Source organism: Coenobita brevimanus, chromosome 60 (genome assembly GCF_032717465.1).
Source record: "Coenobita brevimanus isolate Jiangsu-jjx chromosome 60, ASM3271746v2, whole genome shotgun sequence".
Taxonomy (NCBI): domain Eukaryota; kingdom Metazoa; phylum Arthropoda; class Malacostraca; order Decapoda; family Coenobitidae; genus Coenobita; species Coenobita brevimanus.
The window spans coordinates 39,718,463-39,733,820 of record NC_137013.1 but is presented as its reverse complement, the minus strand read 5'-3'; the positions used below and the strand labels follow the sequence as shown (position 1 = coordinate 39,733,820).

Genomic DNA, 15,358 nt, shown 5'->3' with positions numbered 1-15,358 from the left:
TTATTGTATGAATTGAGGTACGGAGGTTGATGAGGCTAGAGAACTGACAAGGACCTGAGTTGGTTTCATTGTTTATGTGTAAAGAGGAACATGAAAAAGGTTGGCACTCTCTTTTTAACTTGGTAGTTGACACAATAATTCTATCTGATACTATATGTATATCTTATGTAATGTTTACATCATATAAAAGTAAATTAATAAAAATAAAAAATCATATCCGATTCTCTAATGACAGTATCTACACGCTCTTTGCCAGAGTGGGATGGACAAACTGTAGTGTATTTTTCTTTTGCAACAAGTCTTCTAATGCTAACATCCACAAAATCTCTGCCAAGGTAAGGTGGATGGACCATAGTGTTTACATAATCTTTTCCAAATTATAGATGGACAGTCTCTTGTCTAGTTTTCCTTTCACAGCCAGCAGTTGAATGACAACATCCTCAAAATCTCCACCAAGTAATGGTGGATGAACAATTGTATATTTTCCTTTCATAGCCACTGCTCTTATGACAACATCCACCATGCTGACATGTGACCACGGGGTGGTGGCCAAGATCAAGCGTGTCATCATGGAACGTGATACTTATCCTCGAAAATGGGGGCTTGGTCCTAAGGTGAGTGTTAGCCCCTTCTGTACAGTGACATGTTTTATTGGGTTATTTTTCTTACATCCAGACTATTTTATTTACCCACGAAAGTGGAGGATTGATCACGACGTGAGTGTTAACTCCATCATTACAATGATGTTCTACATCCAGACAGCATTATTTAGCAGTAGGGAGACATCTTTTGATGAAGCGGTAAAGGAAGGCTTTATCTGATCTCTCCAGTTTGAAAGTCTTTCCTTTGCAGAACAAAATTGTCCAGAGTGCAAAAATAAAATGTGAACTGTATCAGACTGAATGAGTTAAGGACTGAGTTAAGGATGGAGGACAAGGTAATTACAGTCAGTCCTCACTAAATGTTTAGGATTACAGACAAAGTGCTACTTAAGCTTACAGAAAGACATGCTGTGAGTTTATGACAAGGAAATTAAAAACACAAAATGCTCATTTTTTTACTTCAGAACAACTCTATAATGAAAGCATTTTCTTGTGAAAAAGGGATGTTAATTCTTCATTACTGTTGTGTAATAATGAAACCACCTTAAGTGAAACAGCTGACTAGATGCATATGGATGTGAGGCTAGTAATGCATGGTTGAGAAATGAATTTTTTCAAAAATTATGTATGCACGTGACATGTGATAATGGCCATTTAAACTGTGCTGATTACTAATAGCGAACGTAATCTTTGCAGACTAGATTATACTTTGGTGAAAGCGCAGAAAAGTCTGAAAGTTAATGTCTGTTAAAAGTTAAGTGTTGGCTTGTTGAGAGAGACGGTGTTTCAAAGTATGAAGTGCTGATGAATGGAAAGAAATTTCAGGTGGAAGATTTTTTCACTCCTAGTCGTCCCCCACCCTCCTCCAGTAGTTTCATTTTTGTCATGTTGTTTAAAAGTGTTTGTTTTATATTACAGTATGTTGAAGAATGGATGAAAATGTGAATTCTGTGAGTTTTACCAATGATGATGCCACCCTTCATCATCTGTTCATCAAGGAGGGAAGGGAGTGGGATGTTTAAATAGCAAATTACTTTAGCAAAGATTAGGCTGTCTTTCTGAACACGCTGACCAAAAATTAACTACTTTGCATATTTTTTTGACAAATTTCAGACAAAATTATACTATTCTCAGAACCAGTGCAGAGTGCCAAAAGTGTTAACAGCGGTCACAATCGACACTTTACCTGAGAATTTACAACTTTGTATTTTTGTTCCAGCTTAAAAGGGACAGTTTTATTCAACTTAGAAACCCACCTTAGCAGAAGGGTTAATGATGTCTTTTGGGATGTTTATTTTATCTACATTATTGACTTTGTTCAGTTGACATAATATTCTGTTGATGTAATATCATTGCTGATATTTTATTTAAGTCTTAGATAAAATTTCAGGCATTAGTAAGCTGAGTACTGTAAATTGTTTGTCAGATTATAGTTATCATAATAAAATTAGGGGATTTGAATAGAGTGTCGCCCATTTCATTGAGCATGCTGATGATAATTCTGTCTGTTTTGTGATTTATCTTTCCATGTACACTATCATCTCAACATTCGCAGGGGATGAGTTCTTAAACCCACGGGAATGTAGAATTTCACAAATAACTTGTTTGCTCTCCATGTACAGGACTTGAGTGGGGGTCTGCTGGTCATAAATCATTAATGTATAGGTTTGGCTTTTTGCCTGGATGCTGTACAAAACTAATGTTGGTCCTCGTTTCAAAAGCTAATAATAAAAAGATGAGAAGTACAACAAGAAAAAGAAATGCTTTTATTTACTGTGTGACTTTGGTCCTCCTCCATGTACTCGGTGAATGACCACACCATCTGCAGTGACTGGCTGCTCTATGTACTCCCTGCTCAGAACTTAAAATGTATAATACATTAATCTTCAACACTTAACAGTACTCTACCTTAATTACAGTACAGTAATGTAACTTCAGCCAGTTTTTTCCACATAACCAAACAGTAAAACCTCTGCATCACTGAGTGTACATTCTCCGTTGTCCACCACTTTGCATGTGGCTGTCTGGTAGGCCACTGCATGTCTTTTACCTGGCCTGGGCTAGTTATTTAACAAATTGTCCAGTATCCTATATTGGACCTTGGTTCGATATGTAACAGAAGTTGTCTGGTAGGGTAAAGGGGCTGATTATATCTGAAGTTCATTATAAATGGTCCTTGAAAGCAAGGTCTTACTTTATAAATTTGAACATCCAAGGTTACTTTGTGGATATATGAACTCGCAAATATTGATCCTGTGAATGTTGAGCTGCTAGTGTTTTCTGGAAACACCCTAACCACATCCTTATGTGGGAAAAAAGGTCAGGATGATTATCATGATAATGTAATCCTTGTCTGTCATAGGCATTAAAGAAGAAGCAGATGATCAGTGAGGGATCTCTAGACAAATATGGAAAGCCAAATGAAAATACTCCAACTGAGTGGCTCAAGAATTATGTTGATTATGGGGTGCAACAGGAGCCAGATGTCAAACCAGTCGTCAGTCCACAGCAGCAAGAGCAAAGGAAGGTAGGTCTGAAAAAAGTATCACTGGAATTTGTAGTGTATGTTGCCTCCCCCGTTTTTTGTGTGTGTGTTCAGTTAAAGTCTGTGGTAATTTACCTTTTTTTTTTTTTTTTTAATACAATCCTACATTGCCCCATGAGGAGTGTAGGAGCCCAGGGCTAGGCAAGTTGGTCCTGGGATTTAAGGTGAGAGTGGCCAGCCTCACTCATCCCTGAGTGGCATTACATATTAAGAAAAAAATGATAATAATAATTAGTGGTAGGTGGGGGTGCTCACCATCCACTCAGTGTAGTGCTGCTTTGGATGTCTGCCTTTTCCTCTTTTCCATCCTTCCTCTTCTGTCTGTCTTTCCTTCATTCTATCTTCTTTCTTCTGCCTACTTGTGACTTTACACTCCCTGTTCTGCCATTTTTCCCTTCATTCTTTCTGTTTTTGGGTGACTCAACCCTGAGCGACAAGCCAGATGGTTTCCTGTACACCAGGAAACCATTTACTATGCTGGGTGGTAACCATAAAACCAAATTTTGGCACCTGGTGGTTTAGTGGGTAATTAAGGTGCTCCAATTGGATTGAGCCAGTGTAGTCTTATATCCAAAAGGTGGTTGGGGTTTATTGCTCACGTAATGCCACTCAGGGATTAGTGAGGCTGGTCACTCTCATCTTAAATGTCAAGACCAACTTGCTTTGTCCTGGGCTCCTAAGCCTCTCATGGGGCGACATAGGATTGGATGATGGATGGATGGAATAATTTTCTATTATTACCCATAAGCTCATTTACCAGTTTCCACATATTTACAGTGCTGTTTGTATTGGAATATTTTTTGCAGTTAGAACACGTCTCTTACCTTTTGTAAGGATTTACACCATTTTCTTTATTTCTCCCTTGCTGTTTTCAAACAAGGTTCATGAAGGAATATTTAAAAAGAAGGTAAGAAATGTATTATAGCATGTGTTGAATGTCAAACAGATGCTTTTAAAAGTGGTAGAAGATATACGTGGATCAAATATTTTCAGTAAGGCATAATAGAGAAAGCTAGTGAAAAGGACTGAAGGTATTTATGACAGTTGTTGATCTGGAAAAAATGTATGGAAAGATAAATGGAAGAATTATGGAAGGTTTAATCTATGTTTGGTGTGGATGGAAAACTTCAATGCTGTTCAGTGTTTTTTATGGTAGCTAGTGAAGCTTATGTAAATGTAAGTGGGTTTTTGAGCTGGTTATTATGATTAAGAACAGGGTTGAAGGAAGTGCTCAGATGGGTTGTGTGGAGAGAATGAATGTAAATTAGATGAATTACGGTATATCTGGCGGAAAACCTAACAGGTTTAACACCCCCTTTTTTAACTTGATAGTTGATGAATTGACTCTTACGTGATAGGTTATATGAAGCACATCTTTAAAGAAAAATATCAAAAGAAATATTTGTAGATGGTCATGCCCATGAGGTGGAGTCAGAATTTGTGGGGCATGGGTGACAAGTGAATAAGGATCTGGCTCATTTCACTGGGCATGCTGTTGATTAATTCATCCCTTTATCTTGTTAACTCTCCTTGTTTTGTGGACAATGCCTCACCCCATCCTTAGATGGAAAAAAAGCTGTTGAGATGATGATGTTACTAACAATGTTTGTTTTTAGTCTACTTAACCTAGCCAGTTCAGCTTTATCTGATGTAACAAAGTTCGACCACCTTAACTAGACGGAAATTTTTGTCCTTTAGCAGCTTATATCCCATAGCTTACTGGCAAACTAAACTATGACTCTACAACCTTTTCTAAGCATATCATCATGACTAGCATCAAATGCAAGTGTAACAGCTCAGTAGAGATGGTAATTGTAGGCCTGATTAAAATGGACAAAGAATAAACAACATCCAGTTCTTGAGTCGGAATTATTATCAGCTTGTAAGGTCTTGACACTGCTTTGTGTTTGAGATTGATGCCACATAATAGAAAATAACGCGTCTTGTTACCCTGGCAGCGGAGGCGGAGCGATATGTCTGAGGCATCAAGTACAGGAGCACCAGAGGATTCCCAAGCGATAGCTGCTGCCACTTCCCCAAGTGAAAAGAAGAAGAGGAAAAAGAAGAAGAAAGATGAAGCAGAGCAGCAGAATGAACAGACACTGATGGTTGAAGAAGAGCCTGGTGAAGAGGTAAGGAAAAAGTGTCAACCGTAAGCAGTCCCATTTTAGTACACTAATGCCTTGAATTCATTGACTTTGGTGATGCATTATATAGTTTATTCTTCCTGTTACCATTTAACTTTATTTATCTTACTTTTTAAATTGGAGTTGATGATATTCACACTGCCACTCGTTGATTTATTCAACATAAAATGGACTTGTTAAAATTGGCAGGTTTGATAAAATTTCATTTATCCCTTCACTACTAGAGGTTACTCTTGAGTAGAATTGTGTGGTAGCAGTAGGACTGAAATATATGAGAACAAAGTGAAACTTGATGGATAATAGAAGTAATTGTTTATTGTTGACATTAACTATAATATACTTTCTGGATTATTCATGCTGCCTCCACACTGTTCCATTCTGGTTAGGAACGACTTTCCTAATGGCAGGAGTTAGGTATGATGTAGCATGTATTATCCCTTTCACTACAGGAGTGTTTTAACTTCGAGATGGAGCAAAGTATGTTCTGACCTAATTGTGTCTTTACAGGAATGAGTCAAAAGCCCATACTGTCTCTTGTCTTAAACCATTTTCGTTATACATCTCCTTAAATTTATGAATTGTTTTGGCTCACACTATTTTATTCAGTAGTGCATGCCACTGATCTGTTGACCTATTTGGGAAACTAAATTTCCTTACGTTGTTATGTCCTCTCGTTTTATGCAATTTTTTTGCAGTGTCCTATTGTTGATGCTTCCCCATAGGTTATATATTCATTTATGTCTATTTTCTCCTTCCCTGATATGCATTTATAAGCATAATGTCTCCTCTTTTCCTTCTTTCCTATAGTGTTGGCAGATTCAATTTTTCTAGTCTTTCTTCGTAGCTTAGATCCCTTAAGTTTGGTACCCATCTTGTAGCAGCCCTTTGAACGTTTTCAATCTTATCTATGTGTTTTTGAGATTAGGATTCCAGACTACTGATGCATACTTCAAGGTTGGTCTGGTGAATGATGTTATCTTTCTCAGCATGTCTTCATTTATGTATGTGAATGTCATTCTTATATTTGCAAGCAGTGTATACCGGTACATGATCCGTACCTTCTCGCTGATATGGTCAGCCAGAGATAGTCTGTTATTGATAATCACACCTAGATCTTCTCTCTTTCTGATATTTGTAGGGTTTTACTTCCTAACTTATAATCCCAATCTGGTCTTTTCCCACTTTTACCAAACTTGATTACATGTCACTTGTCCACATTGAATTCCATTTGCCATGTATTACTCCATTCATGAAGTTTATTTAATTATTCTTGTAGCAGTTTACAAGAGTCTGTGTTAGTAATTCTCCTTTGTATTTTTGCATCATCAGCAAACATACTTAGATAACTTTCATTTCTAGTGTTACTATCTATATCATTTATACACACTAAAAACATAATTGGTGCCAGCACTGAGCCCTGTGGAACTCCACTAGTCACTTCCCTCCATAATGAGTGTGTGCGTGTGTACATGCATGCATGTGTTCATCAGAAGATTGAAGGGATATAACCACTGCAAAACAGTGTCTTTTATTATTATTTTTAATTCCACTAGAAGTCTTCATGAATTGGCTGTAATATCACTATTAACTACTGCATTTCAGTATGGCGGTACTGTATTTTCATTTCATCTGGCAACTTCCAAATGAACTTATTCATCTTAGGATAGGCCCTTCATAATTCAGAATTTGAGGATAGGTAGCCTCAGCGCCCACCAAAAAATTTGGGGGGGCTATACCAAACAATGGTCATTAAGTGGGATGCATAACTCAGCCCTTCCGAACTGTTTCCTACCCAGTTGACTCCTCCCTCCATTCCTTCCCTCCTCTTCTGTCTTCTTTACTTCATTCTTTCCCTCTTTTGTCTTTCTGTCCTTCATTTTTTCCTCTTCCTTCTGCCTATGGGTGACTCTGCACTGTGTGACAAGCCGAATGGTTTCCTGTACACCAGGAAACCATTTACTATGCGGGGTTAACCATATAACCAAATTATGGTGCCTAGTGGTTTAGTGGGTAATTACAGTGCTGGTGAAGGTTTATATCCAAGGGATGGTTGGGGTTTATTGCTCTTGTAATGCCACTCAGGGATGAGTGAGGCTGGTCACTCTCATCTTAAATGTCAGGACCAACTTGCCTAGCCCCAGGCTGCTACGCTCCTCATGGGGCAACATAGGATTGGATGATGGATGGATGGATTTATGCCAACTTGGCCTGAAATTGCCATCTCTCCACCATTACTCCAGAGTTATAGTAATGCCTGTACTGTACTTGTCATGAAGAAGTGCCATGATAAGGATGTGAAATAAGCTGCCAAATGGCAAAATTATGTGCCAAGTTTATGGTAATGGATATAGTTTTCATTTTTATTACTAGAGTATGGTATTGTACTCATTTTTTCTTCAAACTCATGCTTTGAATTCCCACCTGAGGGGGAGTCCCTCATATTTAATGAACTTTCAACTTTGTCAAAAGTGGCTTCTCTCCAATTTAGTCCGTTATAGCGAGGGTTTACTCTATGTTGTTAATTTCTCATTTATTTTTCAGTCTGGAGAGAAGAAAAAGAAAAAGAAGAAGAAGAAGAAGAAGGATGGGGAAAAGGGAGCAGATGCCAGTTAAGTGTCAGGAAACACTAGCTGTTGTGAAGTGCTGCTGGTGGCTACTAATTTGTTGCCAGGAAAGACAAAACTGTTGATAATACAATAGAGTATTTAATGTGTGGTGCTGTGGGAGGGTGGGTGCTGGGGGTTCAGGATTGTCAGGCTGGTGTGATTACATCATTAGCACCATGTGTGTTGCTTCAGCTGTGGAGGTGTCAGTGACGAATTGATGGAAGTGTTCAGGAGCTTGGGTATGCCATAGATCTCGTGTTTGTGCTGGATGAATTGTACTGGTTCCTGCATTTGTTGCATTTGAGCATGCATGTGTGTTAACATAGTATCCATGCTCACTTAAATAATGGCCTTGACTTGTTACAGTATATGTTGACAAAAAGTAGTACAGTGTACCCATAGCCATGGATCTCTGCCCATGTGAATTTGACATTCAGTCAGCCAGTTAATGCCCTTTTGCCATTACACAGGAAGTACTCACCGTACATGGCTCTGTGTATTCAAATATGATAGACTGAGTGTTGGCTTGTTTTAAGTATAATTTATTCTGTGTGTACGTACATTCAAATTAACAAACTGAATTTTGACTTTTAATATATCTTTATCATTTTCCTTGTTTGTAGAAGCAGATCTGTCATGCTGGGAGTTGGCTGTACCATTTCATGAATTATTTTGTAAGTTAAATCTATATATATATAAAAAAGAGAATGTTTGTCTGTCTTTTCTTAATGAAAATCATGGGGGATGCATATAGAACTCTCTAAACAGCTAACACAAGTGTAACATTTTACGGTAAATGTAGATGTGTACACTACATTTGTTAATATTTGGGGAAACATTTAGTTATAAACTGCAAAATAAGTGGATTTACATAGTGTCCCTCTCTTGGTTCTTATTGGAATGACATGTTTTGCAGCATGTTTAAGATACTTTTTGTAGCATCAGAGTGCAGCAGGCCAGGCGAGCAGCCCAGGCAGGGCAAGCAGAAACTCATGTAAATTTGAGGGTTGGGCTCAGTGAACATAATTCAGATTGATCAAAGAATCATATAATTAAAAATGATTAAGATTTTCAGATTGATTCATATGACAAAATTGGAACTCTTGTTAACCCTGGCAACACTGGGTATTTCAACTAGTAATTTGCTAAAATTTTAAAAGTATGCCCAAATATGTTCTGTATGTGGAGTAATGTTTGTAGGATCAAATTTTTGGCTTCAGTGGGAGTTAATAAGATTGATAAGGAAAAGTCATATCACCCTTATTTTCTCATAGTCTGTATTAACATGTGCTAAGATGCTAAATTATGTTTGGTGCATGTAATGCCACTCGGGCAAGTGTCATTCTTGCCTTAAACATGTGGACCGAATAACATGGGTGTGGCCCTGACTCTTCTGATAGGGGGAATTGAGGACTTGATGGATAATTGATACAATATATCGTACACATGATTTACTTTGAAGGGTGCAAAATTGTTGGTGGAGTTTGGCTTTTGACCAACATGCATTTTTTCCAAGGTCCAGAGATTGCACAAGTGGAGATCCATCTGTACAGTATATAGAAATGAAATTGATGATTAATGGCAGGTATACTTGGAATTTGCAAACTTATTGAAATTAATACTTATAGGTGGTCATGTTTTGTATCTTGTTTACAAAAGCAGGGCCAAATATAATTACCCTTATGTACAAACCCACTGTCACATGGCCATTTCCTCTAGAGAATGCCCACCAAGGAGGAGGCTGTGGGTTTGATTCATGTCCTGTGTTCATGCCTTTTTCTGTGATGGTAAACTTTGCTGCCCTCATACTAATTTTTGTATAGTGTGAATTTGGGCTGCATTTCTGTCCATTTGTCACTTGTATAAGCTTGTGATGGAGTTCAGCCATGCACAAAAAAGGTGAAGGTATTTGCCTGCAGCATTTTTTAATTTTCTGTGTATTTTTATTACAGGCATGAACAGGGTAAATATTGTATACTCTTACTAATAGACATCTCTAGTAGGTCACTCATAACATTCATATTTGTGTGTATGTATTTTTCCCCTGTGTAATAGTGAATGAATGGCTTATATTTCATGATTTTTAAATTTTGTTTTCTTATTCCTTTAAACATAATTCATTTTTAGTTTCACCCCTCAAAAGATTGGATGGGATTTATTTTACATCCAGTTTAATTTGTTTGTGAGATTTATAATATTCTTTTATATAAAGTTGTTTATATTGCAGTTGTATATACACATCTTATGGTGTTCGTTGTGTATATGTGAAACTCTTGGATATTGAAGATGGCATCTTGAACATATGTATTAAAGATATCAGTAAAAGATGAAGAGAAGCATGTAGTATAAATTGAAAGCATTAATTATAATATTCTGTTTTGTATTCATTTAGCAGTTTGTGGGTGGAATAGAGGTTTCAGAGTTGGTCAAAATACATTACAGTATATCCTTTTAGAGCAGCTTGTCTGTAGCACCTCTATTTGCTTCATATGCCAATTCTGTAATTGTTGCCCCAAGGTTGATGCAGTAAAGTAGTTTCTGAACATGTTCTAATGTATCAGTGACCACTAGGTTAATACTAGATGTACAGTTCTACTGTATTCAACAAGAATGAGTTATTACTCTTTAAAATGTTTTAGTTATTCGTTTTATTATACGGTAATTACAGTGAAACCTTGCTATAACAGACTAATTGGGGCCCAAGCCATTCCAAAAAAAAACCGACATCGGGACTTTCCCCTGCCAAGCCGGACTTTTTCTGATACATCAGACATTAGTCTGGATTGCACCGACTTTTTAAACTTTTCATTACCATTGCAGTACTGTACTGTATCACTGCAATAATCAAATGGCCACACTGAGTAACAAGCCAAATGGTTTTTTGTACACCAGGAAACTATTTACTGCGCTGGGTGGTAACCATATAACCAAATTTTGGCGCCTGGTGGTTTAGTGGGTAATTACGGCACTCCAATCGGATTGAGCCAGTGAAGGTTTATATCCAAGGGATGGTTGGGGTTTACTGCTCATGTAATGCCACTCAGGGATGAGTGAGGCTGGTCACTCATCTTAAATGACAGGATCAACTTGCCTAGCCCCGGGTTCCTACGCTCCTCATGGGGCAACGTAGGATTGGATGATGGATGGATGGATGGTATAATATATATAATAATACTGCACTGTACACTGATAAACATGTATTTTATTTACCTTATTGTGATGAACATCGCTGAAGTGGTCAGGCAGTCCTGACCGCTTCTGGCTTAATCGTACTTTTTCTGATATATAAGAAATTTAGTCCAGTTGGCTCCTCGAGTCTGATAAAAGCGAATTCCAGTGTATTGAAGTCCGTTATATCGAGGTTTTACTGTACTTTATAATGTATATTTATTAGAGCTGATTATAAACATGTTTTCAGCTTAAACAGTTTTACCTGCATGGCTGTGGAAGGTGTGCAGTTGATGTTAAGCAATGTGCAAGAGTCAAAGACATATCTCATATTTAGTTTGTAACATCAACAACCAATTTTACAAACCTTAACCCCTAGGCTGTGGTGGCCCTAAACCTTTCCTTTGTCCGTGGTGCAGGAAAACTGGTTTTAAAAAATCGTATTTTTATCTTGTGTTGTGACCCACGTATACCTAACCAAGCATGATAACATTTTAATTAGACAAAATTTACACTCCGTATGAATGATTCGTGACTCACCCATCAAGCTTATGCATAAGCAGTAGGCACGTAAAATGACCAAAGAGTTCACTATTTCACACGGTTCATCCAGAATGTGCAACACAGTACAGTATACCAATCGGCATTTCTGGACTGCTATATGCACCCTAGGGGCTAATCATGTTTGGTAGTCAGTCATATTGTGTTCATGTGGCCATGTTGACTTGCTACAAACCAGTATGGGAAATACAGTACTTTAAAATAATAATTATTAGCAGTAACAGTGCATGACTTCTGATTTATAGGAGGTAACAAAAGGTTTGCACACCAGTAAAGCACGGAAGAATTGTTGAGTTCTCTTGTTGCTGTATTCCCATTTGTTGTTTGTAGCCAGTGTATGTTTCACCTGCATTTGTGAATACCAGTACTTTAGTGATGTGATGGACCATTTTCATAGCTGTTAAGACTTTTTTTTTTTTAGTAAAACTTAAAATAAAACATCTTTCCTTTACCTTAGTGAGGAGCGTGAAAGGAGTAGCGAGAGAGAGAGAGAGAGAGAGGGTTAAAATTATAAAGATGATAAGAATATGAATGTGAGAAAGCATGTGAAATATTAAATGGACACAGTTGAAAAAGAAGAGGAGACAAGGGGAAGTGAGACAAAAACTAAAGAAGAGGGAGGAGACAATAAAAATGATGAGAGCTGATGAATGATATACAGTATGTATATGACTGGATTTAGTGATGCACAAGATGGAATGTGGTGCCTGAGAACATGAAGATTGCAGAAATGATGCTGAAGAAAGGAGAGGTGACATGGGGAGATTACAAGTGCACATGCAATCTATACTGGCGAGGAGCCTACATGTGCTGTAAGTCACAGCCTACCCACAAGCATAACCAGAAACACTTTAGCCTTTGTCAAACTGCAGATCTCATATGAGGCACAATAAAGGTCTGCACAGGATAGCTGTAAGTCTCGTATGAGGTAAAATTTACATTCTTCACTCTTAAATGCCGGAACGAACTTGCCTAGCACTGGGCTCCCATGCTCCTCATGGGGCAGCACTGGATTGGATGATGGATGGATGAATCATCATCATCATCATCCAGACCTCCTTTCCCACCCTAGGGCAGGGTGAGGAGTTGCAATGTCCAGACAGCCCAAAACTTGCCCAATCTAAGGGGCCATGCTTCCATTCACTCATCATTTAAGCCCCCGGAATCCTGGTTGTATCGGATACACCATAAAACATTCACCAGGTTCTGTAGCTTCACATAATCGTATCCAATAGAGTGAATCCAGACGTTTCCATGTTTAAGGGGTGCCAAAATCCCTGATCATGCACTTCTCCTCACAACATTCATCCAGCCAGCTCAATCTCTTGTCAGTTCCCTAGCCTTATTGACTTCCACACCTCTCTTTCTCACACGTTCATCCACCATATCTCTCCATTTTCTCCTTGGCCTACCTCGCCTCTTCCTTCCTTCAAATTCGCCCAGATATACCTTTTTCACCACTCTATTGTTATCCATTCTCTCCACATGACCATACCATCTCAGTACACTCTCTTCGATTCTGGTGTCCACCGACTTCCCCACTCATCTTTCACAAATTACACTATTTCGTATCCTATCCACCCTCTGTACCCCACATACATTCCTCAGCAGCCCCATCTCCACTGCTGTTACTCTTGACTTTTCATTTTCATGCCAAACCATTGTTTCACATCCATATGTTAAAGTTGGCACTAACACTCCTTCATGTAAGCCTCGTGCAGCTGCAAGACTCAAGCCTCTGTTTCTTATCAAGGCCTTCATTGCACCAGCTACTTTTCTTCCTTGTGTCACTCTCCTGTCAACTTCTTTTGCACATTTTCCTCTCTTTTATATCACTTTACCCAGGTATTTGAACTCTCTCACCACTTCCAGTCTCTCTCCATTCACTGTTACATCGCACTGGGAGTCACCTTCTCTCTCAATAATCATCACTTTATTCTTTTCTACAGTTACTCTCAAGGCACGACACTTACAGACATCAGCAAAACTCTGCCATAGCCTACCAAGTTCTTGTCCGGCACTTGCAAGCAGTACTGCATCATCAGCACACAACAAATTTGAGATATTCCATCCATCACCATTCATTACCAACGCCATCCCTCTCTCCATTACTCATGTTTTTACTTCTCTCATCACCCCATCCATAAATATATTGAACAACCATGGGGACATCATACAACCTTGTCGCAGGCCCACACCGATCGTGAACCATTCACTTAGATGCCCATTAACCCTTACGCATGCTTCACTACCATCATAAAAACTCTTGATGGCACCTAGCAGCTTAAGCCCCTGTCACACATACACGACTCAAGGGTGACCGCGGCGCGACTCAAGGTCGCGTCCTAGTTGCCTCCCACGCCTCCCGACTGGCCCCGAATCTGCTCTGCTCATGACTGCCTAACGACCGCGTCAGGACTGCCTCACGACCGGTCATGACGTCCTCAAGAACGCAACAAGATCACGAGGCGACTGTGAGGCGACAGAGCTACGAGTCTTCAAATTTGAAATTTAACGAATTTTTGTCAGCCACGACCGTGATATGACCGCCCACGAACGCATGACGACTTTGTGATGCATTTGGGGAATGCATCCCGACCCCCCCAGGACACCCCCACATGACCGACCCGTGGGGCGGGGCATCACATCTGAACCACCAATGACACCCAGTGCATCACCAAGGACCTCCCCTGTGTCTAGTCAGCTGATGAGGGACACGCAGTCATAAAGATTTTTTTGTCAGCAACAGCATCACACCACGCAACGACTGCATCACGACGCATCCAATTGAGCTAAGACTGCTTCACGATTGAGGTACGACACTCCCGACTGCAATGCAACTATAACACAACTTTTGGCAAGTCGTGAGGCCTGACGAGTCGTCCCAGCGGCTCACGAGTGCCCTAAAGAGTCCGGGCTTTGTCGGCGAATCAAGGGACGATCGATGAAAAAATGCGTTACGACCTTGAATCGCACCGCGGTCGGGCCTTGAGTCATTTGTGTGTGACAGGGGCTTTACCCTCTACACCGTACATGCGCAAAACTTTCCACAATCCTTCCTGTCCACTTTGTCATGTGCTTTTTCCAGGTCCATGAATGCCATAAACACCTTATGGTCCTTCTCACAACCTTCTCTACTGTCTCACTGCAAATATTTGGTCCACACATCCTCTGCCACTCCTTTAGCCACTGTGTTCATCACTCACTAGGACTTCTGATATCTCTCTTTAATTACTTTCTCTATAATAATTTTTTCATATACCTTCCCTACCATACTCAATAAACTTATGCCAAGATAATTCTTGCACTTACTTCGTTCACCTTTATTTTTGTACGGGGGTACAATCACACCCTTCTTCCACTCTGCAGGCACAATTTCACTCTTGCATACCTTCTTACATATCTCCAACAAGCACTTCATTCTACTCTCTCCACAACACTTAAGCATCTCTGCATACACCTCATCAACCCCAGCGGCTTTTCCATTTTTCAGCCGCTTCACAGCATTCTTTACCTGTGCAAGTGTCACGTCTCCTGGTACTGCATTCCTTCTCTGCACACCCCCAAAACCAATCTCGTTTACAGCCGCTCTGCTCTCTCTATTGCCATTCATCAGGCTTTCAAAATATTCTTTCCATCTGGTCCTTACTTCATTTCCATGGGTTAATAATCTACCACCTACATCCTTCACACCATCATATTTCTCTCGGCTTCCCTTCTACGTTTCCG

General features: G+C 39.4%; 1 protein-coding gene across 1 annotated transcript in view; it reads left to right on the top strand.

The window, feature by feature from the left end:
* The window catches only part of Nop60B (dyskerin pseudouridine synthase 1 Nop60B), a 32,654-nt gene extending 20,599 nt beyond the window's left edge, over positions 1-12,055 (top strand). The window contains exons 9-12 of the mRNA XM_080274886.1: positions 496-614; positions 2,965-3,129; positions 5,106-5,279; positions 7,836-12,055. Coding sequence (XP_080131012.1) covers positions 496-614; positions 2,965-3,129; positions 5,106-5,279; positions 7,836-7,907 — 530 coding nt within the window. The 3' untranslated portion in view covers positions 7,908-12,055. The remainder of the gene's footprint in view (positions 1-495; positions 615-2,964; positions 3,130-5,105; positions 5,280-7,835) is intronic.
* Positions 12,056-15,358: the final 3,303 nt, after the last annotated feature.